A 25,891-nucleotide genomic window follows, 5' to 3' on the forward strand; every position below is an offset into this window, starting at 1 on the left:
TGCAAAATGATATAAATTTCAGTTATAGCAACAGTTTAGTTCGGACATGATCATGGCCAAATGGAAAGTGTGTTGAAAAGTAAAATAATGTAAAAATAAAGAGTTGGGTCAAGTTCTTTTGGTTAGGCTACCAGCAGGCTTCTATTCACGGATGCGATCCCACCATACTGCTCGACACGGGACCTTTTGGCTGCTGCATTTCTGCCCTGACCCAATGCGGTCCTCTTTGGTCAACCTGGTCGACCAGACCTCCGTCCAGCTTACCATTTTGATGCCGAGCTTAGTGCGGACACCCGATCGCCATAGACAGACGACCGGCAGAAGCCCTAACCTCACACCATCCACCAGCTCAGACCTCTGAACAGCCAGATTACAGGAGCCCGCCACAGCTCCCAGTCGGTTGTTGATGACAATATTGTTATAATTGAAAGTGCTTTATTTTCTTTTAAACACTTAAAAATCAATACTGCATAATAAAACATATTTGCAAAATGTCTTTTACTTAGAATGTTAGTTGAGTTAAATTGATCTGATGACCATTGTTAAGATTAATTCATAATGGACTGTGTCTAAAGGACGAGAGATATTTGCACCCCCGATATAAATTAATTGAAGCGTTTGGTCGCCGCAAAATGGTCTTGGGTAGTGGTATTTCCCCACCCAATTACGTCAATTTGACTGAACATGTTATACTATGAGTACAAAACCTTTTTTCAGCTGGAGGTAAGGCATGACAAGGAGATAGAATTTGTCGCAAGAGAGAGGAATGTAAACGTAAAATGTTCAATTTTTTTTCAATGCTAACCTCCATGAGGAGGTCTTGAAAAATTAGTCTATAGACTCATTGTATTGTTCCTCTCCACGGAAATCTTTAGTAAAAGGCGAAAGATTTATTCGTGGATGAAGAGAAACCAGAGTGAAGACCTCACTGCCCTTACCGGTTATATACTTCATTTTAGTAGCATTTGAAATGGGAGTGACTTTGCATAATTATTCTAAAAAAACAGCTTCATATATTTTGTGCTATTGAGATAATACTTGAGACATTTTTAATTTCTCTATAGCAATAACATGTAATATTTTAGTTTGGGAATAACAAACAATACCATCTTTGGTTCTTTTGAAAAGCTCGTTCTTTTTAATGCCATGTGCCGACGGGTAAGGCGCGCAGTCGGTCGCCAATAAAAGGGGTCATGCATGTAGGTGTTTGCACGTTTATATTTAACATCTAAAACACTCCGACGCTCTCAGTGCAAACAGTAAACATGTTTTGACATTTGAAATTCACCTGAGATATTGTTGGCGGATGCCGTACTTGGTCAAACGCTTGGTGATCATCATGCAAAATGATATAAATTCCAGTTATAGCAACAGTTTAGTTCGGACATGATCATGGCCAAATGGAAAGTGTGTTGAAAAGTAAAATAATGTAAAAATAAAGAGTTGGGTCAAGTTCTTTTGGTTAGGCTACCAGCAGGCTTCTATTCACGGATGCGATCCCACCATACTGCTCGACACGGGACCTTTTGGCTGCTGCATTTCTGCCCTGACCCAATGCGGTCCGCTTTGGTCAACCTGGTCGACCAGACCTCCGTCCAGCTTACCATATTGATGCCGAGCTTAGTGCGGACACCCGATCGCCATAGACAGACGACCGGCAGAAGCCCTAACCTCACACCATCCACCAGCTCAGACCTCTGAACAGCCAGATTACAGGAGCCCGCCACAGCTCCCAGTCGGTTGTTGATGACAATATTGTTATAATTGAAAGTGCTTTATTTTCTTTTAAACACTTAAAAATCAATACTGCATAATAAAACATATTTGCAAAATGTCTTTTACTTAGAATGTTAGTTGAGTTAAATTGATCTGATGACCATTGTTAAGATTAATTCATAATGGACTGTGTCTAAAGGACGAGAGATATTTGCACCCCCGATATAAATTAATTGAAGCGTTTGGTCGCCGCAAAATGGTCTTGGGTAGTGGTATTTCCCCGCCCAATTACGTCAATTTGACTGAACATGTTATACTATGAGTACAAAACCTTTTTTCAGCTGGAGGTAAGGCATGACAAGGAGATAGAATTTGTTGCAAGAGAGAGGAATGTAAACGTAAAATGTTCAATTTTTTTTCAATGCTAACCTCCATGAGGAGGTCTTGAAAAATTAGTCTATAGACTCATTGTATTGTTCCTCTCCACGGAAATCTTTAGTAAAAGGCGAAAGATTTATTCGTGGATGAAGAGAAACCAGAGTGAAGACCTCACTGCCCTTACCGGTTATATACTTCATTTTAGTAGCATTTGAAATGGGAGTGACTTTGCATAATTATTCTAAAAAAACAGCTTCATATATTTTGTGCTATTGAGATAATACTTGAGACATTTTTAATTTCTCTATAGCAATAACATGTAATATTTTAGTTTGGGAATAACAAACAATACCATCTTTGGTTCTTTTGAAAAGCTCGTTCTTTTTAATGCCATGTGCCGACGGGTAAGGCGCGCAGTCGGTCGCCAATAAAAGGGGTCATGCATGTAGGTGTTTGCACGTTTATATTTAACATCTAAAACACTCCGACGCTCTCAGTGCAAACAGTAAACATGTTTTGACATTTGAAATTCACCTGAGATATTGTTGGCGGATGCCGTACTTGGTGAAACGCTTGGTGATCATCATGCAAAATGATATAAATTCCAGTTATAGCAACAGTTTAGTTCGGACATGATCATGGCCAAATGGAAAGTGTGTTGAAAAGTAAAATAATGTAAAAATAAAGAGTTGGGTCAAGTTCTTTTGGTTAGGCTATCAGCAGGCTTCTATTCACGGATGCGATCCCACCATACTGCTCGACACGGGACCTTTTGGCTGCTGCATTTCTGCCCTGACCCAATGCGGTCCTCTTTGGTCAACCTGGTCGACCAGACCTCCGTCCAGCTTACCATATTGATGCCGAGCTTAGTGCGGACACCCGATCGCCATAGACAGACGACCGGCAGAAGCCCTAACCTCACACCATCCACCAGCTCAGACCTCTGAACAGCCAGATTACAGGAGCCCGCCACAGCTCCCAGTCGGTTGTTGATGACAATATTGTTATAATTGAAAGTGCTTTATTTTCTTTTAAACACTTAAAAATCAATACTGCATAATAAAACATATTTGCAAAATGTCTTTTACTTAGAATGTTAGTTGAGTTAAATTGATCTGATGACCATTGTTAAGATTAATTCATAATGGACTGTGTCTAAAGGACGAGAGATATTTGCACCCCCGATATAAATTAATTGAAGCGTTTGGTCGCCGCAAAATGGTCTTGGGTAGTGGTATTTCCCCGCCCAATTACGTCAATTTGACTGAACATGTTATACTATGAGTACAAAACCTTTTTTCAGCTGGAGGTAAGGCATGACAAGGAGATAGAATTTGTCGCAAGAGAGAGGAATGTAAACGTAAAATGTTCAATTTTTTTTCAATGCTAACCTCCATGAGGAGGTCTTGAAAAATTAGTCTATAGACTCATTGTATTGTTCCTCTCCACGGAAATCTTTAGTAAAAGGCGAAAGATTTATTCGTGGATGAAGAGAAACCAGAGTGAAGACCTCACTGCCCTTACCGGTTATATACTTCATTTTAGTAGCATTTGAAATGGGAGTGACTTTGCATAATTATTCTAAAAAAACAGCTTCATATATTTTGTGCTATTGAGATAATACTTGAGACATTTTTAATTTCTCTATAGCAATAACATGTAATATTTTAGTTTGGGAATAACAAACAATACCATCTTTGGTTCTTTTGAAAAGCTCGTTCTTTTTAATGCCATGTGCCGACGGGTAAGGCGCGCAGTCGGTCGCCAATAAAAGGGGTCATGCATGTAGGTGTTGCACATTTATATTTAACATCTAAAACACTCCGACGCTCTCAGTGCCAACAGTAAACATGTTTTGACATTTGAAATTCACCTGAGATATTGTTGGCGGATGCCGTACTTGGTGAAACGCTTGGTGATCATCATGCAAAATGATATAAATTCCAGTTATAGCAACAGTTTAGTTCGGACATGATCATTGGCAAATGGAAAGTGTGTTGAAAAGTAAAATAATTTAAAAATAAAGAGTTGAGTTTAGTTCTTTTGGTTAGGCGACCAGCAGGCTTCTATTCACGGATGCGATCCCACCATACTGCTCGACACGGAACCTTTTGGCTGCTGCATTTCTGCCCTGACCCAATGCGGTCCACTTTGGTCAAACTGGTCGACCAGACCTCCGTCCAGCTTACCATATTGATGCCGAGCTTAGTGCGGACACCCGATCGCCATAGACAGACGACCGGCAGAAGCCCTAACCTCACACCATCCACCAGCTCAGACCTCTGAACAGCCAGATTACAGGAGCCCGCCACAGCTCCCAGTCGGTTGTTGATGACAATATTGTTATAATTGAAAGTGCTTTATTTTCTTTTAAACACTTAAAAATCAATACTGCATAATAAAACATATTTGCAAAATGTCTTTTACTTAGAATGTTAGTTGAGTTAAATTGATCTGATGACCATTGTTAAGATTAATTCATAATGGACTGTGTCTAAAGGACGAGAGATATTTGCACCCCCGATATAAATTAATTGAAGCGTTTGGTCGCCGCAAAATGGTCTTGGGTAGTGGTATTTCCCCGCCCAATTACGTCAATTTGACTGAACATGTTATACTATGAGTACAAAACCTTTTTTCAGCTGGAGGTAAGGCATGACAAGGAGATAGAATTTGTCGCAAGAGAGAGGAATGTAAACGTAAAATGTTCAATTTTTTTTCAATGCTAACCTCCATGAGGAGGTCTTGAAAAATTAGTCTATAGACTCATTGTATTGTTCCTCTCCACGGAAATCTTTAGTAAAAGGCGAAAGATTTATTCGTGGATGAAGAGAAACCAGAGTGAAGACCTCACTGCCCTTACCGGTTATATACTTCATTTTAGTAGCATTTGAAATGGGAGTGACTTTGCATAATTATTCTAAAAAAACAGCTTCATATATTTTGTGCTATTGAGATAATACTTGAGACATTTTTAATTTCTCTATAGCAATAACATGTAATATTTTAGTTTGGGAATAACAAACAATACCATCTTTGGTTCTTTTGAAAAGCTCGTTCTTTTTAATGCCATGTGCCGACGGGTAAGGCGCGCAGTCGGTCGCCAATAAAAGGGGTCATGCATGTAGGTGTTGCACGTTTATATTTAACATCTAAAACACTCCGACGCTCTCAGTGCCAACAGTAAACATGTTTTGACATTTGAAATTCACCTGAGATATTGTTGGCGGATGCCGTACTTGGTCAAACGCTTGGTGATCATCATGCAAAATGATATAAATTCCAGTTATAGCAACAGTTTAGTTCGGACATGATCATTGGCAAATTGAAAGTGTGTTGAAAAGTAAAATAATGTAAAAATAAAGAGTTGAGTCTAGTTCTTTTGGTTAGGCAACCAGCAGGCTTCTATTCACGGATGCGATCCCACCATACTGCTCGACACGGAACCTTTTGGCTGCTGCATTTCTGCCCTGACCCAATGCGGTCCTCTTTGGTCAACCTGGTCGACCAGACCTCCGTCCAGCTTACCATATTGATGCCGAGCTTAGTGCGGACACCCGATCGCCATAGACAGACGACCGGCAGAAGCCCTAACCTCACACCATCCACCAGCTCAGACCTCTGAACAGCCAGATTACAGGAGCCCGCCACAGCTCCCAGTCGGTTGTTGATGACAATATTGTTATAATTGAAAGTGCTTTATTTTCTTTTAAACACTTAAAAATCAATACTGCATAATAAAACATATTTGCAAAATGTCTTTTACTTAGAATGTTAGTTGAGTTAAATTGATCTGATGACCATTGTTAAGATTAATTCATAATGGACTGTGTCTAAAGGACGAGAGATATTTGCACCCCCGATATAAATTAATTGAAGCGTTTGGTCGCCGCAAAATGGTCTTGGGTAGTGGTATTTCCCCGCCCAATTACGTCAATTTGACTGAACATGTTATACTATGAGTACAAAACCTTTTTTCAGCTGGAGGTAAGGCATGACAAGGAGATAGAATTTGTCGCAAGAGAGAGGAATGTAAACGTAAAATGTTCATTTTTTTTTCAATGCTAACCTCCATGAGGAGGTCTTGAAAAATTAGTCTATAGACTCATTGTATTGTTCCTCTCCACGGAAATCTTTAGTAAAAGGCGAAAGATTTATTCGTGGATGAAGAGAAACCAGAGTGAAGACCTCACTGCCCTTACCGGTTATATACTTCATTTTAGTAGCATTTGAAATGGGAGTGACTTTGCATAATTATTATAAAAAAAAACAGCTTCATATATTTTGTGCTATTGAGATAATACTTGAGACATTTTTAATTTCTCTATAGCAATAGCATGTAATATTTTAGTTTGGGAATAACAAACAATACCATCTTTGGTTCTTTTGAAAAGCTCGTTCTTTTTAATGCCATGTGCCGACGGGTAAGGCGCGCAGTCGGTCGCCAATAAAAGGGGTCATGCATGTAGGTGTTTGCACGTTTATATTTAACATCTAAAACACTCCGACGCTCTCAGTGCCAACAGTAAACATGTTTTGACATTTGAAATTCACCTGAGATATTGTTGGCGGATGCCGTACTTGGTGAAACGCTTGGTGATCATCATGCAAAATGATATAAATTCCAGTTATAGCAACAGTTTAGTTCGGACATGATCATGGCCAAATGGAAAGTGTGTTGAAAAGTAAAATAATTTAAAAATAAAGAGTTGAGTTTAGTTCTTTTGGTTAGGCGACCAGCAGGCTTCTATTCACGGATGCGATCCCACCATACTGCTCGACACGGAACCTTTTGGCTGCTGCATTTCTGCCCTGACCCAATGCGGTCCGCTTTGGTCAACCTGGTCGACCAGACCTCCGTCCAGCTTACCATATTGATGCCGAGCTTAGTGCGGACACCCGATCGCCATAGACAGACGACCGGCAGAAGCCCTAACCTCACACCATCCACCAGCTCAGACCTCTGAACAGCCAGATTACAGGAGCCCGCCACAGCTCCCAGTCGGTTGTTGATGACAATATTGTTATAATTGAAAGTGCTTTATTTTCTTTTAAACACTTAAAAATCAATACTGCATAATAAAACATATTTGCAAAATGTCTTTTACTTAGAATGTTAGTTGAGTTAAATTGATCTGATGACCATTGTTAAGATTAATTCATAATGGACTGTGTCTAAAGGACGAGAGATATTTGCACCCCCGATATAAATTAATTGAAGCGTTTGGTCGCCGCAAAATGGTCTTGGGTAGTGGTATTTCCCCACCCAATTACGTCAATTTGACTGAACATGTTATACTATGAGTACAAAACCTTTTTTCAGCTGGAGGTAAGGCATGACAAGGAGATAGAATTTGTCGCAAGAGAGAGGAATGTAAACGTAAAATGTTCAATTTTTTTTCAATGCTAACCTCCATGAGGAGGTCTTGAAAAATTAGTCTATAGACTCATTGTATTGTTCCTCTCCACGGAAATCTTTAGTAAAAGGCGAAAGATTTATTCGTGGATGAAGAGAAACCAGAGTGAAGACCTCACTGCCCTTACCGGTTATATACTTCATTTTAGTAGCATTTGAAATGGGAGTGACTTTGCATAAATATTCTAAAAAAACAGCTTCATATATTTTGTGCTATTGAGATAATACTTGAGACATTTTTAATTTCTCTATAGCAATAACATGTAATATTTTAGTTTGGGAATAACAAACAATACCATCTTTGGTTCTTTTGAAAAGCTCGTTCTTTTTAATGCCATGTGCCGACGGGTAAGGCGCGCAGTCGGTCACCAATAAAAGGGGTCATGCATGTAGGTGTTTGCACGTTTATATTTAACATCTAAAACACTCCGACGCTCTCAGTGCAAACAGTAAACATGTTTTGACATTTGAAATTCACCTGAGATATTGTTGGCGGATGCCGTACTTGGTGAAACGCTTGGTGATCATCATGCAAAATGATATAAATTCCAGTTATAGCAACAGTTTAGTTCGGACATGATCATGGCCAAATGGAAAGTGTGTTGAAAAGTAAAATAATGTAAAAATAAAGAGTTGGGTCAAGTTCTTTTGGTTAGGCTACCAGCAGGCTTCTATTCACGGATGCGATCCCACCATACTGCTCGACACGGGACCTTTTGGCTGCTGCATTTCTGCCCTGACCCAATGCGGTCCTCTTTGGTCAACCTGGTCGACCAGACCTCCGTCCAGCTTACCATATTGATGCCGAGCTTAGTGCGGACACCCGATCGCCATAGACAGACGACCGGCAGAAGCCCTAACCTCACACCATCCACCAGCTCAGACCTCTGAACAGCCAGATTACAGGAGCCCGCCACAGCTCCCAGTCGGTTGTTGATGACAATATTGTTATAATTGAAAGTGCTTTATTTTCTTTTAAACACTTAAAAATCAATACTGCATAATAAAACATATTTGCAAAATGTCTTTTACTTAGAATGTTAGTTGAGTTAAATTGATCTGATGACCATTGTTAAGATTAATTCATAATGGACTGTGTCTAAAGGACGAGAGATATTTGCACCCCCGATATAAATTAATTGAAGCGTTTGGTCGCCGCAAAATGGTCTTGGGTAGTGGTATTTCCCCGCCCAATTACGTCAATTTGACTGAACATGTTATACTATGAGTACAAAACCTTTTTTCAGCTGGAGGTAAGGCATGACAAGGAGATAGAATTTGTCGCAAGAGAGAGGAATGTAAACGTAAAATGTTCAATTTTTTTTCAATGCTAACCTCCATGAGGAGGTCTTGAAAAATTAGTCTATAGACTCATTGTATTGTTCCTCTCCACGGAAATCTTTAGTAAAAGGCGAAAGATTTATTCGTGGATGAAGAGAAACCAGAGTGAAGACCTCACTGCCCTTACCGGTTATATACTTCATTTTAGTAGCATTTGAAATGGGAGTGACTTTGCATAATTATTCTAAAAAAACAGCTTCATATATTTTGTGCTATTGAGATAATACTTGAGACATTTTTAATTTCTCTATAGCAATAACATGTAATATTTTAGTTTGGGAATAACAAACAATACCATCTTTGGTTCTTTTGAAAAGCTCGTTCTTTTTAATGCCATGTGCCGACGGGTAAGGCGCGCAGTCGGTCGCCAATAAAAGGGGTCATGCATGTAGGTGTTTGCACGTTTATATTTAACATCTAAAACACTCCGACGCTCTCAGTGCAAACAGTAAACATGTTTTGACATTTGAAATTCACCTGAGATATTGTTGGCGGATGCCGTACTTGGTGAAACGCTTGGTGATCATCATGCAAAATGATATAAATTCCAGTTATAGCAACAGTTTAGTTCGGACATGATCATTGGCAAATTGAAAGTGTGTTGAAAAGTAAAATAATTTAAAAATAAAGAGTTGAGTTTAGTTCTTTTGGTTAGGCGACCAGCAGGCTTCTATTCACGGATGCGATCCCACCATACTGCTCGACACGGAACCTTTTGGCTGCTGCATTTCTGCCCTGACCCAATGCGGTCCGCTTTGGTCAACCTGGTCGACCAGACCTCCGTCCAGCTTACCATATTGATGCCGAGCTTAGTGCGGACACCCGATCGCCATAGACAGACGACCGGCAGAAGCCCTAACCTCACACCATCCACCAGCTCAGACCTCTGAACAGCCAGATTACAGGAGCCCGCCACAGCTCCCAGTCGGTTGTTGATGACAATATTGTTATAATTGAAAGTGCTTTATTTTCTTTTAAACACTTAAAAATCAATACTGCATAATAAAACATATTTGCAAAATGTCTTTTACTTAGAATGTTAGTTGAGTTAAATTGATCTGATGACCATTGTTAAGATTAATTCATAATGGACTGTGTCTAAAGGACGAGAGATATTTGCACCCCCGATATAAATTAATTGAAGCGTTTGGTCGCCGCAAAATGGTCTTGGGTAGTGGTATTTCCCCGCCCAATTACGTCAATTTGACTGAACATGTTATACTATGAGTACAAAACCTTTTTTCAGCTGGAGGTAAGGCATGACAAGGAGATAGAATTTGTCGCAAGAGAGAGGAATGTAAACGTAAAATGTTCAATTTTTTTTCAATGCTAACCTCCATGAGGAGGTCTTGAAAAATTAGTCTATAGACTCATTGTATTGTTCCTCTCCACGGAAATCTTTAGTAAAAGGCGAAAGATTTATTCGTGGATGAAGAGAAACCAGAGTGAAGACCTCACTGCCCTTACCGGTTATATACTTCATTTTAGTAGCATTTGAAATGGGAGTGACTTTGCATAATTATTCTAAAAAAACAGCTTCATATATTTTGTGCTATTGAGATAATACTTGAGACATTTTTAATTTCTCTATAGCAATAACATGTAATATTTTAGTTTGGGAATAACAAACAATACCATCTTTGGTTCTTTTGAAAAGCTCGTTCTTTTTAATGCCATGTGCCGACGGGTAAGGCGCGCAGTCGGTCGCCAATAAAAGGGGTCATGCATGTAGGTGTTTGCACGTTTATATTTAACATCTAAAACACTCCGACGCTCTCAGTGCAAACAGTAAACATGTTTTGACATTTGAAATTCACCTGAGATATTGTTGGCGGATGCCGTACTTGGTGAAACGCTTGGTGATCATCATGCAAAATGATATAAATTCCAGTTATAGCAACAGTTTAGTTCGGACATGATCATTGGCAAATTGAAAGTGTGTTGAAAAGTAAAATAATGTAAAAATAAAGAGTTGGGTCAAGTTCTTTTGGTTAGGCGACCAGCAGGCTTCTATTCACGGATGCGATCCCACCATACTGCTCGACACGGGACCTTTTGGCTGCTGCATTTCTGCCCTGACCCAATGCGGTCCGCTTTGGTCAACCTGGTCGACCAGACCTCCGTCCAGCTTACCATATTGATGCCGAGCTTAGTGCGGACACCCGATCGCCATAGACAGACGACCGGCAGAAGCCCTAACCTCACACCATCCACCAGCTCAGACCTCTGAACAGCCAGATTACAGGAGCCCGCCACAGCTCCCAGTCGGTTGTTGATGACAATATTGTTATAATTGAAAGTGCTTTATTTTCTTTTAAACACTTAAAAATCAATACTGCATAATAAAACATATTTGCAAAATGTCTTTTACTTAGAATGTTAGTTGAGTTAAATTGATCTGATGACCATTGTTAAGATTAATTCATAATGGACTGTGTCTAAAGGACGAGAGATATTTGCACCCCCGATATAAATTAATTGAAGCGTTTGGTCGCCGCAAAATGGTCTTGGGTAGTGGTATTTCCCCGCCCAATTACGTCAATTTGACTGAACATGTTATACTATGAGTACAAAACCTTTTTTCAGCTGGAGGTAAGGCATGACAAGGAGAAAGAATGTGTTGTAAGAGGGAGAGAGGGATGATAACGTAAAAAGTTCATTTTTTTATGCTAACCTCCATAAGGAGGTGTTGAAAAATTAGTCTATAGACTCATTGTATTGTTCCTCTCCACGGAAATCTTTAGTAAAAGGCGAAAGATTTATTCGTGGATAAAGAGAAACCAGAGTGAAGATCTCACTGCCCTTACCGGTTATATACTTCATTTTAGTAGCATTTGAAATGGGACTGACTTTGCATAATTATTCTAAATAAACAGCTTCATATATTTTGTGCTATTGAGATAATACTTGAGACATTTTTAATTTCTCTATAGCAATAACATGTAATATTTTAGTTTGGGAATAACAAACAATACCATATTTGGTTCTTTTGAAAAGCTCGTTCTTTTTAATGCCATGTGCCGACGGGTCGGGTGCGCAGTCGGTCGCCAATAAAAGGGGTCATGCATGTAGGTGTTGTACGTTCATATTTAACATCTAAAACACTCGGACGCTCTCAGTGCCAACAGTAAACGTGTTTTGATATTTAAAATTCACCTGATAAATTGTGGGCGGATGTCGTATTTGGTGAAACGCTTGGTGATTATCATGTCAAATTAGATAAATTCAAGTTAGGCCTATAGCAACGGTTTATTTATATTGGGACATGATCACGGCCAAATGGAAAGTGTGTTGAAAAGAAAAATAATGTCAAAATAAAGAGTTGGGTCTAGTTCTTTTGGTTAGGCTACCGGCAGACTTCTATTCACGGATGCGATCCCACCATACTGCTCGACACGGAACCTTTTGGCTGCTGCATTTCTGCCCTGACCCAATGCGGTCCTCTTTGGTCAACCTGGTCGACCAGACCTCTGTCCAGCTTACCATATTGATGCCGAGCTTAGTGCGGACACCCGATCGCCATAGACAGACGACCGGCAGAAGCCCTAACCTCACACCATCCACCAGCCCAGACCTCTGAACAGCCAGATTACAGGAGCCCGCCACAGCTCCCAGTCGGTTGTTGATGACAATATTGTTATAATTGAAAGTGCTTTATTTTCTTTTAAACACTTAAAAATCAATACTGCATAATAAAACATATTTGCAAAATGTCTTTTACTTAGAATGTTAGTTGAGTTAAATTGATCTCGGACGCTCTCAGTGCCAATAGTAGGCCTAAACATATTTTGACATTTAAAATTCACCTGAGATATTGTGTGCGGATGATAGGCCTATATTTTGTCTATTTATGATAACACTTTGGTTTATATTATATCGCTGAAATATAGGCCTAATTTTTTTTATTCACAAGTTAGGCCCTATAAGTTCTCTTTTCGCTCAAAAGTAAAAAATACAAAAAAGTAGGCCTAATTTATAATAAATGTTACCTTATAGCCTATAGGACTACTTTGGATAAATATGGGCTATTGGGGGGACCGGGGATAGTTGGACCCCGGGGTAAGTTGTCCCCCCGTAAATTTATGTAGGCCTAAAAGTAGGCCTAACTACGAGTAAAAAAAATTGGCCACATAGGCCTTCTCTTGTAATGTGACCGTAGCCTACAATGCTAAGGAAGTGTCGAACGTTAAAAAGTTTTGCTTAAGCTGTGAGTCGAAATAAACAATTTTTGCACCTAAAAGTAATTTTGTTTAAGAGATTTGAAAATCTATTTTCATAGGCTTTTGATCGAATAGGCCTATATTAGGCCTATAGGCCTCCTATGTATTGAGCAATGTCTCTCCTGATGAAATAAATTAGTTTGACAATTCATTTACTAATTTTAAGATGTTTTTTCCACGAAACTGCAGGCCTGCTATACAAATAGGCGTATGACGAGAGTCGAAGTGAACGCTGGGGTGCAATTTTGCTGTAGGTCTAATTTAAAAAGATCTAATTTCAAAAAAAGATAAAAATTAGGTAGCGATTTTCCAAATTAATTCTTTGAATTGCAAAGACATTGGTCAAAGTCACCACCCAAGTCAATATTAATTTACATCAGAAATAAGAGAGTAATGGGAGCAACAGAATCGTTTCACTGAATGCTGCAGGTGCGCTGCAGAATTTTCAGAAGAAAAGCAGACGATAATGACGTCAGAATATCAGCCGCGCATCCAAAATCGGTCATCTCGCAAGTTATCGCAGAAGCCATATTCACACAGCTGGCTGGGAGGAAGACTGAGTGATATAAAGTGCGTACGATCGATGGCTCAAGAACGATCGGCTCTATTGCTGCATAGACAGCTTGGAGGTAATGATATTTAACATACCTACATCTGTGTTGAAAAATTTTAAGATCGGTGTATAGTTTCTTAATATAAAATGTGTTATTTATGTGTGTTGTCTTTGTGTTGTCACAACCAAAAGAGTTTGCCTGTGTTTGGACTGATCTGACCTTGTCCTCGGAACAAATTGCAGGAAAATGACTTTAAACAACATTTGGACCTAAAAAATAATATCATGGACACAAATTTCATACGTTTCACACAGTTGTTGTAATACTTTTGTCAACTGATGAACTAAATGTGACTCATTTTTGTCTGGCTTGTCCAGACTACATCATACCTATTGTCGTCCTCATACCCCCCCCTCCCCTTTGTTTTATTGACAGTGAAATGGTATTGTATTTTTTTAATTTGTACTTATAAGAACAGATACTTCTTAGGTATATGTAATGACAGCCTTTCAGCCATCTAGGCTAGTTATGTTGGAAAAACAAAATTCTGTCTAGATAAAAGCTGATCACTGTAATCAAGATTATGATATATAAATTACATGTTACTTTACTCTATTCATAGGTCTTAAAGATGGTGAGGGTTTTGGGAATAAATGTGGAAAAGATGTCGCCAAAATGTGATGTTGTATTGCCCAGTGAATTTAAAACGACAGAAAAATTCCATCATAGTTCATTGGACACGTCCTTTGTTATCATCAGTTTGATTAGAAAGACGGAGATATAGGCCTTCTTATCTATGCAGATTTCCTCTATGAGTAACTGTGATTTATTTTGAAAATCTGTTTCTCCACTGTCCAAGTTTATTATCCAGCCATGAACTGATTAAGCCACATTTAATGTAGCTATGAAACTAATAACCCACTAGCGTACTTTTCAATTTAATCCATGTTTACTTTTTCAGAGCTTATGAAGAACCCAGTGGAAGGGTTCTCTGCAGGATTGATTGATGATGATGACATCTACAAGTGGGAAGTATTGATCATAGGACCACCTGATACACTTTTGTGAGTAGTTAAACATTTATGGTCATTGTCCTATTTGGGTCACTAATCAATGAAAACAAGGCATTTGTCTTTTCCTACTTTGGTAGCCTGAGGCTAACCTAGTGATGTTAAAAGATAAGGAAAATTGTTCATAAAATTGACAAGTATACCATATACTTTATATTACCATATACTTTATACTTATAGACACTGTTACATAAACGTTACATTGATGATATTTGATAAATTAAAGGTATACAGCTTATTATTTGATATTCTATTCAGTAGGTAAAACCATTTTGTTTATTAAAGGTTGGAAATGTGTACATTTTTGGTATGATACATAGAGATTTTGGAACATCTTTCTACTCGTGTCTTAATTTTGATCCACTCCAAGTGAGTATGAAATATTTGAAAATATTTTCCATGTTATAATGAAGATATATGAATATCTTTGTCATTTTAGTGAAGGAGGATTTTTCAAAGCTCACCTGTACTTCCCTAAAGATTATCCTCTCAAGCCACCCAAGATGAAGTTTATATCAGATGTATGGCATCCAAATAGTAAGTGAATTCAGCCAGTGAAAATCCTTAAGACAAGGTTCAGCTTTTGGCACTTCCCACCTCACCTTGTACATTTTTCCTAGAGTGTGTTTTATGGTGCGCACTAAGTGACTTGCTTAGTATACCCTTCAAGTTGATGTCACTTATGCTGTGTGTGAGCAGTGATAAGAGTTAGTTTTGCACCCAACAGAATTCAATAAGATCATTCTCAGGTGCCATGGTCTTTTGGTAGATTTCATGACATACGTACTAGTGGAGTTTAAATCACATTTACCCAATTTATACCATGCATAGCACATTTTAGTCTCATCATGAAGCCGCTTTGTATATTTGTACATGTGCACAGTAAAATATATTGTTTTTTTTTTCAAACCTTCAATATGAAAAACGGAATTTATCACCTTTTCAGTTGATAAAAATGGTGATGTTTGTATCTCAATTCTGCATGAGCCAGGAGATGACAAATATGGGTATGAGAAGGCCAATGAAAGGTGGTTACCCATCCATACTGTAGAGACCATTTTACTCAGTGTTATATCTATGCTAGCTGATCCAAATGATGAATCTCCGGCCAATGTTGATGCAGCAGTAAGTATTTGATAATGTGAAAGTAGCAGTTTTAAATGGCATTTTTTGTGTTAGTTTTATTGAGTAAGTCTTTTTATTAACCTCATTTGCCAGGTAAATAGTTTGAAAATAGCTCTCTGTAGAACTTCAGATAATTTTGATTAACATGAAAAAATTGTAATTTGGTAGTATGTCTGACAAATGTAAAATTAAGATTTTGAAGTATTTCATTCACCTTGAATAGCACCTTTGTCTGCATGTAAAGTACTTTATCAAAATTGGCTAGTTTAAGAATTCTTTGTAATAGACAATTTTCTATTTTTCTTTGCAGAAAGATTGGAGGGAAAACCCTGCTGAATTTAAAAAGAAAGTAGCCAGATGTGTTAGAAAAAGTCAAGAAGAGTAACACTAGACAAATATCCTATAATCAATATGCAAGGCAGGTGCTCGATACACTACAATTTCTAAAGAAGGCTATATTTTAGAAGTACTCAGAGTTGTAACCCTTCAATCTGCATTTAATTGGACTGAGACTTCAGTAAATTCCATTGTACTCAAAAACCTTGAAATGAAATGAAATGACTTGACAAAGTTCATTTTTTGCAGGCTATGGATCTAACCTCGTATTCTTCTGGAGTAATGCATATGAAACATTGCAGCAATAAGTGACGTCACAGCAGGTTGTTATCTGCACATCAGTCACATAGTGGGACTATACAACAGACATTCTTTATGAAGACTCCCACTGTTCAAGTCAGGGAAACATTTACTTGATGCTGCAGGTACCATAACTCCATACACTAACAGCAGAACAACCATCTGAGATGGATTTAAGTTATACTTGTTATAAGATATTTGATAGCTGGCCGTTAGCTTCACCTTACTTGGATCAATTAACAGTTAAGTTTCAGTAATTGTTTGTAGTTGTTATTTTATGTAGATTTTCCCCACAAGTTTCACATGTCTTGGTTATTTATCAGTTCATGGTGTGGACTGTAAGAGCGGTGCTATGTCATACCAGCAGCTCAGAGATGGACCACTAATATGCAGGTACTCTAAAAGTGAGTGAGCATTGAAAAAGTGAGTGATACATAGCCACGTGAAAGCTACTTAGACTGTTTGATTAATACAGGCAAACATGAGGCATACGTAGTATGCCATAGTTCTGTGCTGCTGGTATGGCTCCTGACAACGATTCACAAATTCCTCCGTTTTCGTGAAAGAGTGTGCTGGGAAGCACAATAACTGTATATTCACATGTGTATATAATTTGAGGTTTGCGTGGTTATCAGTCATAGTAAAATGAACAGAGCATCACTTCCAGTTTAGAAATTGGGGGAAATGCATGTTTCAGTTTGATTTTGGCAAGTTAAAAACTCTTCAGGCACAACAAGACCTTGCTTTGTAAGCAAAATATTACCAGACCTTTAGTAAATTTTGATATTCTGATGTAGTGTGAATAGTTTTTTCATTTTAAAACTGCATAAAAGAAGAGCTATGGATTCATTGACTAACACATTGTCATATGTGTATTGCAATAACAGTACCTCGATATCAGATTACTTCTTTGACATTTATTCAGTTGGAAAATTGTTAAGTTTGAGAAGTGGTGGGTGTTGCATACATTTGTACAGTATATTCACGTTCATATCCATTATATAATTAATATCTAGCACTGAACTGGGATTATTATTATTATTATTATTATTATTTGCAGACAGGGTTTGTTTAGAATTGTGCTTGACTTACTTGATAGTGAAATAGAAGTGCGGCTGCTGTGCAACCGGCTGGTTCGTTTTAGCAATCTATACTTCAGCAAAATGAGAGTGTGCCAGATTATAAATTGCTACCAACTAGTTGATGATTGCTTTAAGTTTAGTCCCTGTAGTTTATAAATATTGCTGGTCAAATTGAAAGATTCACATTTTGTGATATCTATAATATTGTTCGGGAATAGGTTTCAAGCAATCACCCAACATTTTATATAGGGATTGTTGGTAGTCACTTGGGACGAATATTGTGTATAGCCTCTACGAATCCTTTTAATGTTCATGTTGAAATTTGAACTGGCAAGCAAAGTTCATTTGAATTTATTGTATTCGAATCCAGCCATCCTCTGCAATTTAAGCCTTGTATGAAGTATTATTGTACCACCACGTGCTGTAAGTTCTCTGGCACTCCTACAGGCACCAAGCACCTGTCTCATACCTCTCAATGCTTGGGCTCTGAGACAACAATTTAAAATTTTTGGTGAACAATTGCCAGTCCCTGGAAGCTTATCATATACCTTTTTGTCAGGCAATACTCTAGCCTTGATTTGGCAGTCATTTTTGTGTTAATTATGACATTATTTGTTTGGAATTAGACTTAGCGAATGAAATTGTAGCAACTTGGATTACTATTGTATTGTCATACACCATATTATGTACATTAGACATTAAGTATTTTATCATAAGCCAAGTTGGAGATGGTGGAGTGTAACTTGTCATTTTGATCTTTCAAGGAATATGTAAAACATTCTTTGATCTCTTGATTCTTACCATTCTAGTGTCTAATATAATATATACAAAAACTGTATTTTTGCATTTAAAGTCAATAAATTATGAATGATTACAAGAAAGAATAAGTTTATTAATTCACTTGACACAATATTATTTGAGCCATTTAACCTAGAAACGTTGACACTAGAGATAGTGTGAAATATTTATGGACTTTTAAGCAAGCTGTCTAGAATATGTTTTACCTTGAAGTGAATAATATTTTTAACATAAATAACAAATAAGGAATGTTGAAGTGTGTCAGATCTCTAGAGATCACAGTTGTCTTGAAAATAAACTGTCCTGCAGTTTTTGAAAAAAAAAAGTTGAGCTTAATTGGAAGGATCACACTATACTTAACAAAAAAAAGTTTTACTGTAATAGTAAACTTGCCTTGAGCTCACCCATTAATAAATAAAACTTAAAAAGTGCATCCATTTTGACATTTTGGTTGGTTCTAAACACACCATACCATCAGTTTCATGGACCTGTATTAAAAAAACTCCCAAAATTCCTATTGCCTAAAAATGATTACCCTGTAAATGAAATCAATACTTTTCTTTAACAAGTTTGGGGTGTCTACAGAAGGTAATATTTTGAAAAAAAAAAAATTCAATTTAATCATGTTAAATGGTCAAACTGCTGAGTATAATTTATTTTTTTGGAGAAAAAACACCCTCCAACTCATCTTTAGGTCATAATTTCATTAAAATGACACAAATAAGAAGTGAATTCATATTTCTAATGGTGATTACAGGTTGTAAATATTTTTTGTCATCTCCATCATCTGTTATCTTTCAGGAAATACTTCTAATCACTAATTATCATTTCATATCTTCTATCTGGCAAATAGAGATCCACCTGAAAAACAAAAAGTACCACATAAAATGTCTGAGCTCACCAATTTTATCAAATTTCATACAGTAACATTTTAAAGTGGTGAGGTTAGTAACTAGTGTTGCAAAAAGAGTGAAGCAGGCACATGACTATAGTAATTCTACTTCAAAAAGAAAATACGAAATGGTCATAAAGTGAATTGTTTAAATATTTTATCCCGTCAAACACTGGCCAGTTAACTAATCGGCTGTTTGAACACTGTTTATGAAACACAATTTTTACCATCTTTTAGTTAAGGGATGTTAGGAGAATTTATCCACTGGTTAGTGTGAAATGTCCTTCATGAAAGTGGGCCCAGGTGGCTAGCAGGATTTTGAGAAACCATTTCACAGAAATCCTCATTCACACTACTGTAATTATTCATATTGTGACCTGATTCACTATCTATCCATATACTTGACCATAGTGTGAATGGGTTATGTCTATCAATCATGAACTTAATTGTACTTTTCCTCTTACCATCTTAGATATCCACAGAAGGCACTGTCATACCCGTTTCCTTTGATGATTTCCACAGAAGTGCTCTCTGAAAGGGGCAAAGAGAGAAACATAAAAATTCATCAGACACTACATCAAGGTAGGATAATTTGCTTTATAATTCATCTTGTAAAGTAGGATAATTAAGTTTATAATTCACCTATTAAAGTCACCTGTTAAATCACTCATTCTTTCTAAAAAAGACCATACTCTTCCACATTATATATATATATATATATATATATATATATATATATATATATATATATATATATATATATATATATATATATAATTGCACCTTAGGCTGTATATATTAACTGGCTATTTTGTGCCACGTAAAACGAAAATGATGAAAACAGATTATGTATCTTGTATTTTAGGCTTATATAGACAGAAAAAAATGTGAATGGTGGTGCAAAACCACATCACATAAATCTGAATATCATTTTCACCTGTAAACTTTTAACTTTTGATTCCAACTCTTTGATAACTTCTGCTTTCTTTCTGTTGTCATCTTCCAACATATTGACCTTGTCCTGAAACTGGTTCATTACAGCATCCTGAAATTGAAAACACGTACACAGCTGAATATTTTTTGAAAATTGAAATGTGAATCATTATAACATTTCTATTTCTTTTAATAACATTGTATTTTTTTCTCAACAAAAATATGCATTTAAGACACAGATTCTAAAAGAAAGTGGGCAAATTTCAGGTTACAAATAAATTATGAATGTCGTCTAAATTTTTCATCAAAATATGGATTTATCTTCGTGAAATTACCATATTTTGCATTAAGACACTCTTCAATCCTGTCAATAAAGAAGACGGGTCTTGCGAGCCCATTTCGTTCCCCTGAACCACCACCTTTGGTATTGCCTCAGAGCTCAAAGGTGCTGGGGTTGTTGACAGTCCTGTTGACTCAGGGCCAGATGGCTGTGGTTGGTTAAGATTCGACTTATCAAAAGATTTGAGATTCTGCAGGTCCACACCACCCGATCCGCCAGGGGTGTTGTCTCTGTAGCTGAGAACACAGTCACAGGAGTGAGACCTCAGGCTAGCCATGCTGCCCTTCTGACTGAAATAGTACAGTAGTGGTGTTAGGGAGATATTGGTATTAAGTAAACAACACACAACTGTCTGAGACAGCTGCTATAATTATGGATATAATAGTAGTAAAAAAAAATCATTTTGTATCTCACACAAAGTCTAGTTTATGCATTCTTCCAAAAGGTTAAGTTAAATATAACATTTATATGTTTGAGCATATTAGTGATTTGATCAGCACACATAAAAGTACTGACATATCTGTATCATACATGTCATACATTCTATCCAGCACCAAGTAAATATTATGTCAAGAGAATTAGTGTCCAAAATGGACTAAAAGAATTACTGTTTCCTGAGAAAATGTATGAAAGAGGAGTTGAAAGTGAGAGTGCTGTATAATAAAACTAACTAGTGTGGAAAAAAATATAACAGCAAAAGCTGTGAAATGTGCAGAACTCAACGTAAATTTTGTCTTTTATTATTGACTACAGAAAATTATAAGTAAAACAGACCCACCAAAAAAGAGAGCAACAAATTGCTCAAAGGCAAAGGGATTTTGTTCATTTTTAAAGATTTTTTTAAAAAGTATTTTGGCACCATGAAATACTTGTTAGTCAAAATAGAATTCATTTTCCTTTTATTGTTTGCAAAGTTCATAGCAAGTCTAAAATTCTAAAATGTTAGGAAAATTTAAAAAAAAATCCATTTTTGCATTTGGAATTAATCCTGCAAATTTGAAGGAATAAGTCACTATTTTACATATTATTCAGTACAAAAGAAACGGGCACAGATGGATTTCAGAAGGACAGACTTCTGGGAATGTTAAATGTACAGACACAAAAATGTCTGCGCATAAAAAGGCAACAGCAACCTGGGGCTTGCAGGTATCAGTGGCATTCCAATATCACTGTAGTGGCTACAATCCCGTTTCTTTTCACACTTGCTGGCAATTGCATCAATTTCCTCACTAAGAGTCTTTCGAAGTTTATGGTGAGTCATCTTTTTCTTGCGTAACAGGATGGGGGTAGGCACATACTTAATTTCTGGAGGTTCAAACACCTCATCGCTGCCTACATCGGGAAGATCTTCCATGTTCTCCTCCTTCCCCTTTACTGTCAAATGTACTACTGGAGCCTGTGAAGAGGAGTTGTCCACACTGACAGAGTTCACCACAGGAGGTGGTAAAACATTCTGATCAGGAGATGTCTCACTTCCATCACTGTCCTCCTTACTGCTAGCATCACTTCCACACATTTCTACTTTGATTTGTATATCACAAGGCACCAGGGGTTTGGCTTGGTCGTCAGCATCCAGGTTGTTTATCTGAGAATATTCTTTTCCTTTTACAAAACGGCGCCTCCTTGAGGAGGCTCTAAGCACTCTACAGGGGCTGACCAACTCTTCCTCATTTTCACCATCACTACTAGTCAGTTTGTCTTTAAACTTTACATTCTTTTTGGCCTTCCTTGATGCTACCTGCCAGGTTGGTTTGGTTAGTTGGCACAAAGAAGCTGCTACGTGAACCTGGTTCTGCAGCATTTTTTTCCTGCGCCTTTCTTCTATTTCTTTTAGCCTCTTTCTGCCATATTCTTGCATGAATGCCTAGGAAGTCAATTATGATAAGAAAAGCTAATTGTAAGTGAAAACTTTTAAAGAAAGGCAATGAAGATTGTTTTTAAGTACTAGTAAGTTGTTTTTAAGTAAGTGGAAAATAAAGTTAATAGAATTATCTCTATGTCATCGAAAATAGTCTAAATTAAAAGAACAAAAGCATGATCTCTATTTATTTTTCCTTACTAATAGATTTAAATCAGTGTACAGAAAAACAGAAAACAGCAAAACATTGGTAAATAGATTATCTATCTAAATTCAATATTCTTTGAGAAGAAGATATGCATCAAACAGGAGGTTCAATTGTAAATAATATCTCTGAAATACTTGTCTTGCACAAATAATCCTTAATCTAAATAGGAGAAAATGAAAAATAATTTGCTGGACTAAACGAAATCAAAATTATATTGATCTACAAAACGGGATTAAACACTGCCTTTTGAATGGATGTTAATTTTAAGATAAATAGCGATAAAACCAATGAAGACCCTTCTAGGTTGTGTGCTAAATGTATTCTCTGCCAACAATTCAGCCTCCTATTTAATCCCTACACACCATTATAGACAGCTTCTAAAATGACAAACACTGGTTAACAATGATTGTATTTTAGGGAGTCATAAACCAAACTACGCTGGTGTATACAATATAACATGAGGAAAAAACAAAAAGAAAGAAGGAAATACCAGTAGGAAGGGAGAAAAACAAACATTAAGCATTGACAGCAGACTGAACCAAAACCCTTTTATATATACATACACCTTTGCAAAGTAGATGTCCCAGTCAACAACTCTTCAGACATTGTCACATCCAACACTTGGACTGTATACCAAACCTCAACATGCACACTTTATCAAACGACACTTTGACATGTCATAAATACTGTCAGACCTGTAACATACCAGTCTGTATAATGTCACACCTGACATATTGTCACACAAACCTACATTGTACATGTAGCACACTAACACATATGAAACATCACAAATCACAACTACCACACCTGATTTATCACATTTGACACTATACAGACTGTGCTGAATTAGTTTTGATAACAGAGGGCCCTACATTTGTATATATATATATTCTCCTTTAAATATCATAATTTTGTAAGAGAACTGATAGACGTTAATGACTTGATAAAATACCTTGGTGGGAGGCTATAAACCCCCAGCAGGTTGGCTACCAAGGAGGGGGGCTGTGTGGTAACAGGATGAGCAGAACAGTCCATCTCCTCCCCAGCCTGCTCTTGGTTATCAGGTGCACAGCTGCTCATTTTATTCTTTGCCATTATTTCAGTTAATCTTCTTTTGGCAGACTCTGTCAATAATGCCTGTGCATAAAGGAAAACCCCATGCAACAACATCAAGCACAACAATTATGGCAGCTTTTAAAAGGGATACTGAGAGCAACAAAAGAAAAATTGCCCTAAAATGTAACGTCACACATTTAACTCTCTGCCATAAATAGAAGGAAGCTGATGAACTGAAAATATTGTTTGTCTTAAATAAAGAAGAAAACATTTGCAAAATTTACATAACCTGCCATGACAACAAATAAAAAGTTGCAACAAAATACACATATCAAGGCCAAATATAAGTTGAAGGGACATACAGAAAATCAGGTACCACAGAAAATACAGACATACAGGTACCACAGAAAATCAAAGAACATTTTTGGTAAAGTCAGTGACAAACACTCTGTTTTATTTGTATTAGTTTTAAATCACTTTTTCTTATACTGATGGTTTCTTTCCATACTGATAGGTAAAAGTGAAAATAATGGGGCAAGTCAAAATTATGCAAATATTACTAAATATGTGTTTGTTACTGACATATGACATAAATGTTCACTTTTTTCAGAAAAAGACCCCCTCCTCCCCACTTCCATTACTCATCCATCTCCATCATCATTCTCATCCATTCTTTACCTCAGCCTCAGGGTGGTCCTGTAGTGCAGACAACACATCTTCCCTGGACAGTACAAATAACTCTGAGTATCCCACTGACCTCACGTCTGCTGTACGCCTGCAATACACAGGGGAAAAGTAACACACACACACACACACACACACATATATATATTTATATATAGGTACTCTGCATTCATTCCCTTAACTTACTCTAATAACTGGACCACTTTCTGATCTCATAAAACTCATTCACTTCTGCTCAGTTAATGAGGTTTCAGGCTATAAAGAGGTTAGTGATATATGTTACTGCAATCTTCATCCATTATAGAAATGTATGGGTAAAATAGATTATCCTGTGTTCATACTAACAAACACTACAAATTGCTTAAAAATCAATAACAATTTCCATATAAAAACTGAAAACCACCATTAGCTAAAGTTTTTTGTCATTGATGAGTACTTGGTAAAACATTTGTATCTCTTTGCAAAACGCTCATTAGAATATAGCATTAGGAATCTCTTAACTGAGTGAAAAGGTTTGTTTCATGACTGTTAAATAATTAAGACCTGGTAAGGAAAAGTATACCTGTTGACCCCACCATCCAGGTTTAGAATACCAATCTCTCCAAAGAAATCCCCAGATACCATCTGTGTAACCACTTCTCCACTTTCACTGGTGCGCAGAATTTAAAAAAAAATTGCAGAATAATTTTTCCATTTACTATAAAACATCTGTGCTACTGGGTGCATGATATTAGACTTCATCAAAATTTTAATGGACCAGGCACAATGCTGTGTTATTGGAACTAGTTTTAAGTTCCCTGGAGGCCAAGTGAGGGATAGTAATACAGCTATTATATAAATGGATTTGCTCATATCAAGGCAGTTCTCTTCAATCTTCATCAAGACAAATATACATGCATCTTAAGGGCCCGGCGTTAACTTTGGGTATCTGATAGTTACTGTGTTTTATGGCCAAAATAAAAAATGCATTCCAGTCAGCAAATTGGTGACAGAGATTGCTTCAAATGGTGGAAACACATTGGAAACGTTCACAAAATGGTAGATCGCCCCTGGCAAGAACCAGTAGGCCAACCTTCCATTCTACTAGCTATACCACTAATGTCGAACTCTGATCTTTTTCCAGTTAATAAATCATAATCTGAATTTGATAATCATCTATTGTGTGTTAACAAAACCTGCAAATATAAATCCATCAGAACTTTTGAATATAAAAAGTAGTAAAGTAGTGTAAATATACCTGAGCACTTCTAGCACTCCGTCAGCTATAATGAACATTTCTCTAGCCACCTCGCCTTTCCTGCAGATGAGGTCCCCCGGGGTGAAGATATACGCCTTCATTTTGAGCACCAGGTCATGGAGGAACTCTGGTTCACACTCTTGAAAGATTGTCACCTGGAAAAATGAATTCAAATATTACAAATGCTTCTTCGGATAAGGCTCAGTCAATCTGACAATGGGTATATGTATGTGCGTACTGGTATATGTAGCCTAACATTTTATATGATAAAAATGTTTAAGCCTTCGGAACACTGTCCAACCAAGCATATTTTTAGTTTGAATTCTGTGAAAGCAGCTTTAATGCCA

The 25,891-nt window shown here is 37.1% G+C and overlaps 2 protein-coding genes and 19 non-coding genes across 22 annotated transcripts in view; 1 reads left to right on the forward strand and 20 right to left on the reverse strand.

Annotated features, from left to right (window-relative positions):
* Window positions 1-97: 97 nt before the first annotated feature.
* Window positions 98-397, reverse strand: LOC147763926 (signal recognition particle RNA). The gene has a single exon (XR_015332608.1).
* Window positions 398-802: 405 nt separating this feature from the next.
* LOC147763927 (U5 spliceosomal RNA) lies at window positions 803-920 on the reverse strand. The gene has a single exon (XR_015332586.1). It is a non-coding gene; the product is annotated as a U5 spliceosomal RNA (small nuclear RNA).
* A 517-nt stretch (window positions 921-1,437) lies between these two features.
* Window positions 1,438-1,737, reverse strand: LOC147763928 (signal recognition particle RNA). Its single transcript, XR_015332610.1, has one exon.
* A 405-nt stretch (window positions 1,738-2,142) lies between these two features.
* Window positions 2,143-2,260, reverse strand: LOC147763929 (U5 spliceosomal RNA). Its single transcript, XR_015332587.1, has one exon. It is a non-coding gene; the product is annotated as a U5 spliceosomal RNA (small nuclear RNA).
* A 517-nt stretch (window positions 2,261-2,777) lies between these two features.
* On the reverse strand, window positions 2,778-3,077 carry LOC147763930 (signal recognition particle RNA). The gene has a single exon (XR_015332605.1).
* Window positions 3,078-3,482: 405 nt separating this feature from the next.
* Window positions 3,483-3,600, reverse strand: LOC147763931 (U5 spliceosomal RNA). Its single transcript, XR_015332588.1, has one exon. It is a non-coding gene; the product is annotated as a U5 spliceosomal RNA (small nuclear RNA).
* Window positions 3,601-4,116: 516 nt separating this feature from the next.
* LOC147763932 (signal recognition particle RNA) lies at window positions 4,117-4,416 on the reverse strand. The gene has a single exon (XR_015332630.1).
* Window positions 4,417-4,821: 405 nt separating this feature from the next.
* Window positions 4,822-4,939, reverse strand: LOC147763933 (U5 spliceosomal RNA). Its single transcript, XR_015332589.1, has one exon. It is a non-coding gene; the product is annotated as a U5 spliceosomal RNA (small nuclear RNA).
* Window positions 4,940-5,455: 516 nt separating this feature from the next.
* Window positions 5,456-5,755, reverse strand: LOC147763934 (signal recognition particle RNA). The gene has a single exon (XR_015332609.1).
* Window positions 5,756-6,160: 405 nt separating this feature from the next.
* On the reverse strand, window positions 6,161-6,278 carry LOC147763935 (U5 spliceosomal RNA). Its single transcript, XR_015332591.1, has one exon. It is a non-coding gene; the product is annotated as a U5 spliceosomal RNA (small nuclear RNA).
* Window positions 6,279-6,797: 519 nt separating this feature from the next.
* LOC147763936 (signal recognition particle RNA) lies at window positions 6,798-7,097 on the reverse strand. Its single transcript, XR_015332624.1, has one exon.
* A 405-nt stretch (window positions 7,098-7,502) lies between these two features.
* LOC147763937 (U5 spliceosomal RNA) lies at window positions 7,503-7,620 on the reverse strand. Its single transcript, XR_015332592.1, has one exon. It is a non-coding gene; the product is annotated as a U5 spliceosomal RNA (small nuclear RNA).
* Window positions 7,621-8,137: 517 nt separating this feature from the next.
* On the reverse strand, window positions 8,138-8,437 carry LOC147763938 (signal recognition particle RNA). The gene has a single exon (XR_015332602.1).
* A 405-nt stretch (window positions 8,438-8,842) lies between these two features.
* LOC147763939 (U5 spliceosomal RNA) lies at window positions 8,843-8,960 on the reverse strand. Its single transcript, XR_015332593.1, has one exon. It is a non-coding gene; the product is annotated as a U5 spliceosomal RNA (small nuclear RNA).
* Window positions 8,961-9,477: 517 nt separating this feature from the next.
* On the reverse strand, window positions 9,478-9,777 carry LOC147763940 (signal recognition particle RNA). Its single transcript, XR_015332625.1, has one exon.
* A 405-nt stretch (window positions 9,778-10,182) lies between these two features.
* LOC147763941 (U5 spliceosomal RNA) lies at window positions 10,183-10,300 on the reverse strand. The gene has a single exon (XR_015332594.1). It is a non-coding gene; the product is annotated as a U5 spliceosomal RNA (small nuclear RNA).
* A 517-nt stretch (window positions 10,301-10,817) lies between these two features.
* Window positions 10,818-11,117, reverse strand: LOC147763942 (signal recognition particle RNA). The gene has a single exon (XR_015332619.1).
* A 405-nt stretch (window positions 11,118-11,522) lies between these two features.
* On the reverse strand, window positions 11,523-11,640 carry LOC147763943 (U5 spliceosomal RNA). The gene has a single exon (XR_015332595.1). It is a non-coding gene; the product is annotated as a U5 spliceosomal RNA (small nuclear RNA).
* A 527-nt stretch (window positions 11,641-12,167) lies between these two features.
* On the reverse strand, window positions 12,168-12,467 carry LOC147763944 (signal recognition particle RNA). Its single transcript, XR_015332603.1, has one exon.
* A 1,075-nt stretch (window positions 12,468-13,542) lies between these two features.
* LOC106158342 (ubiquitin-conjugating enzyme E2 G1) lies at window positions 13,543-18,425 on the forward strand. Its single transcript, XM_013534272.2, has 6 exons — window positions 13,543-13,700; window positions 14,587-14,689; window positions 15,135-15,232; window positions 15,642-15,820; window positions 16,131-16,238; window positions 16,406-18,425. Exons 1-5 carry the CDS (start codon window positions 13,655-13,657, stop codon window positions 16,203-16,205), a joined length of 501 nt encoding a protein of 166 aa, XP_013389726.1. The 5' UTR covers window positions 13,543-13,654; the 3' UTR covers window positions 16,206-16,238; window positions 16,406-18,425.
* Window positions 18,426-18,941: 516 nt separating this feature from the next.
* The window catches only part of LOC106158338 (uncharacterized), a 41,166-nt gene continuing 34,216 nt past the window's right edge, over window positions 18,942-25,891 (reverse strand). For both annotated transcript variants that reach the window (XM_086999987.1, XM_086999988.1), the window contains 8 exons: window positions 25,545-25,699; window positions 24,870-24,956; window positions 24,302-24,398; window positions 21,635-22,365; window positions 20,497-20,791; window positions 20,166-20,273; window positions 19,693-19,759; window positions 18,942-19,197 (listed from right to left, as the gene is read on the reverse strand). In XM_086999987.1, coding sequence (XP_086856113.1) covers window positions 19,697-19,759; window positions 20,166-20,273; window positions 20,497-20,791; window positions 21,635-22,365; window positions 24,302-24,398; window positions 24,870-24,956; window positions 25,545-25,699 — 1,536 coding nt within the window. In that variant the 3' untranslated portion in view covers window positions 18,942-19,197; window positions 19,693-19,696. The remainder of the gene's footprint in view (window positions 19,198-19,692; window positions 19,760-20,165; window positions 20,274-20,496; window positions 20,792-21,634; window positions 22,366-24,301; window positions 24,399-24,869; window positions 24,957-25,544; window positions 25,700-25,891) is intronic.

This window comes from Lingula anatina, chromosome 1 (genome assembly GCF_051362555.1).
Source record: "Lingula anatina isolate TDL-2025a chromosome 1, LinAna3.0, whole genome shotgun sequence".
In the NCBI taxonomy this organism is placed as follows: domain Eukaryota; kingdom Metazoa; phylum Brachiopoda; class Lingulata; order Lingulida; family Lingulidae; genus Lingula; species Lingula anatina.

Bases quoted from the DNA above. Each gene is read 5' to 3' on its own strand.
- LOC106158342 (XM_013534272.2), top strand. From the start codon at position 13,655: ATGGCTCAAGAACGATCGGCTCTATTGCTGCATAGACAGCTTGGAG. The intron at 13,701-14,586 runs GTAATGATATTT...TTACTTTTTCAG, and splicing joins GCTGCATAGACAGCTTGGAG to AGCTTATGAAGAACCCAGTG. The intron at 15,233-15,641 runs GTAAGTGAATTC...TCACCTTTTCAG, and splicing joins AGATGTATGGCATCCAAATA to TTGATAAAAATGGTGATGTT.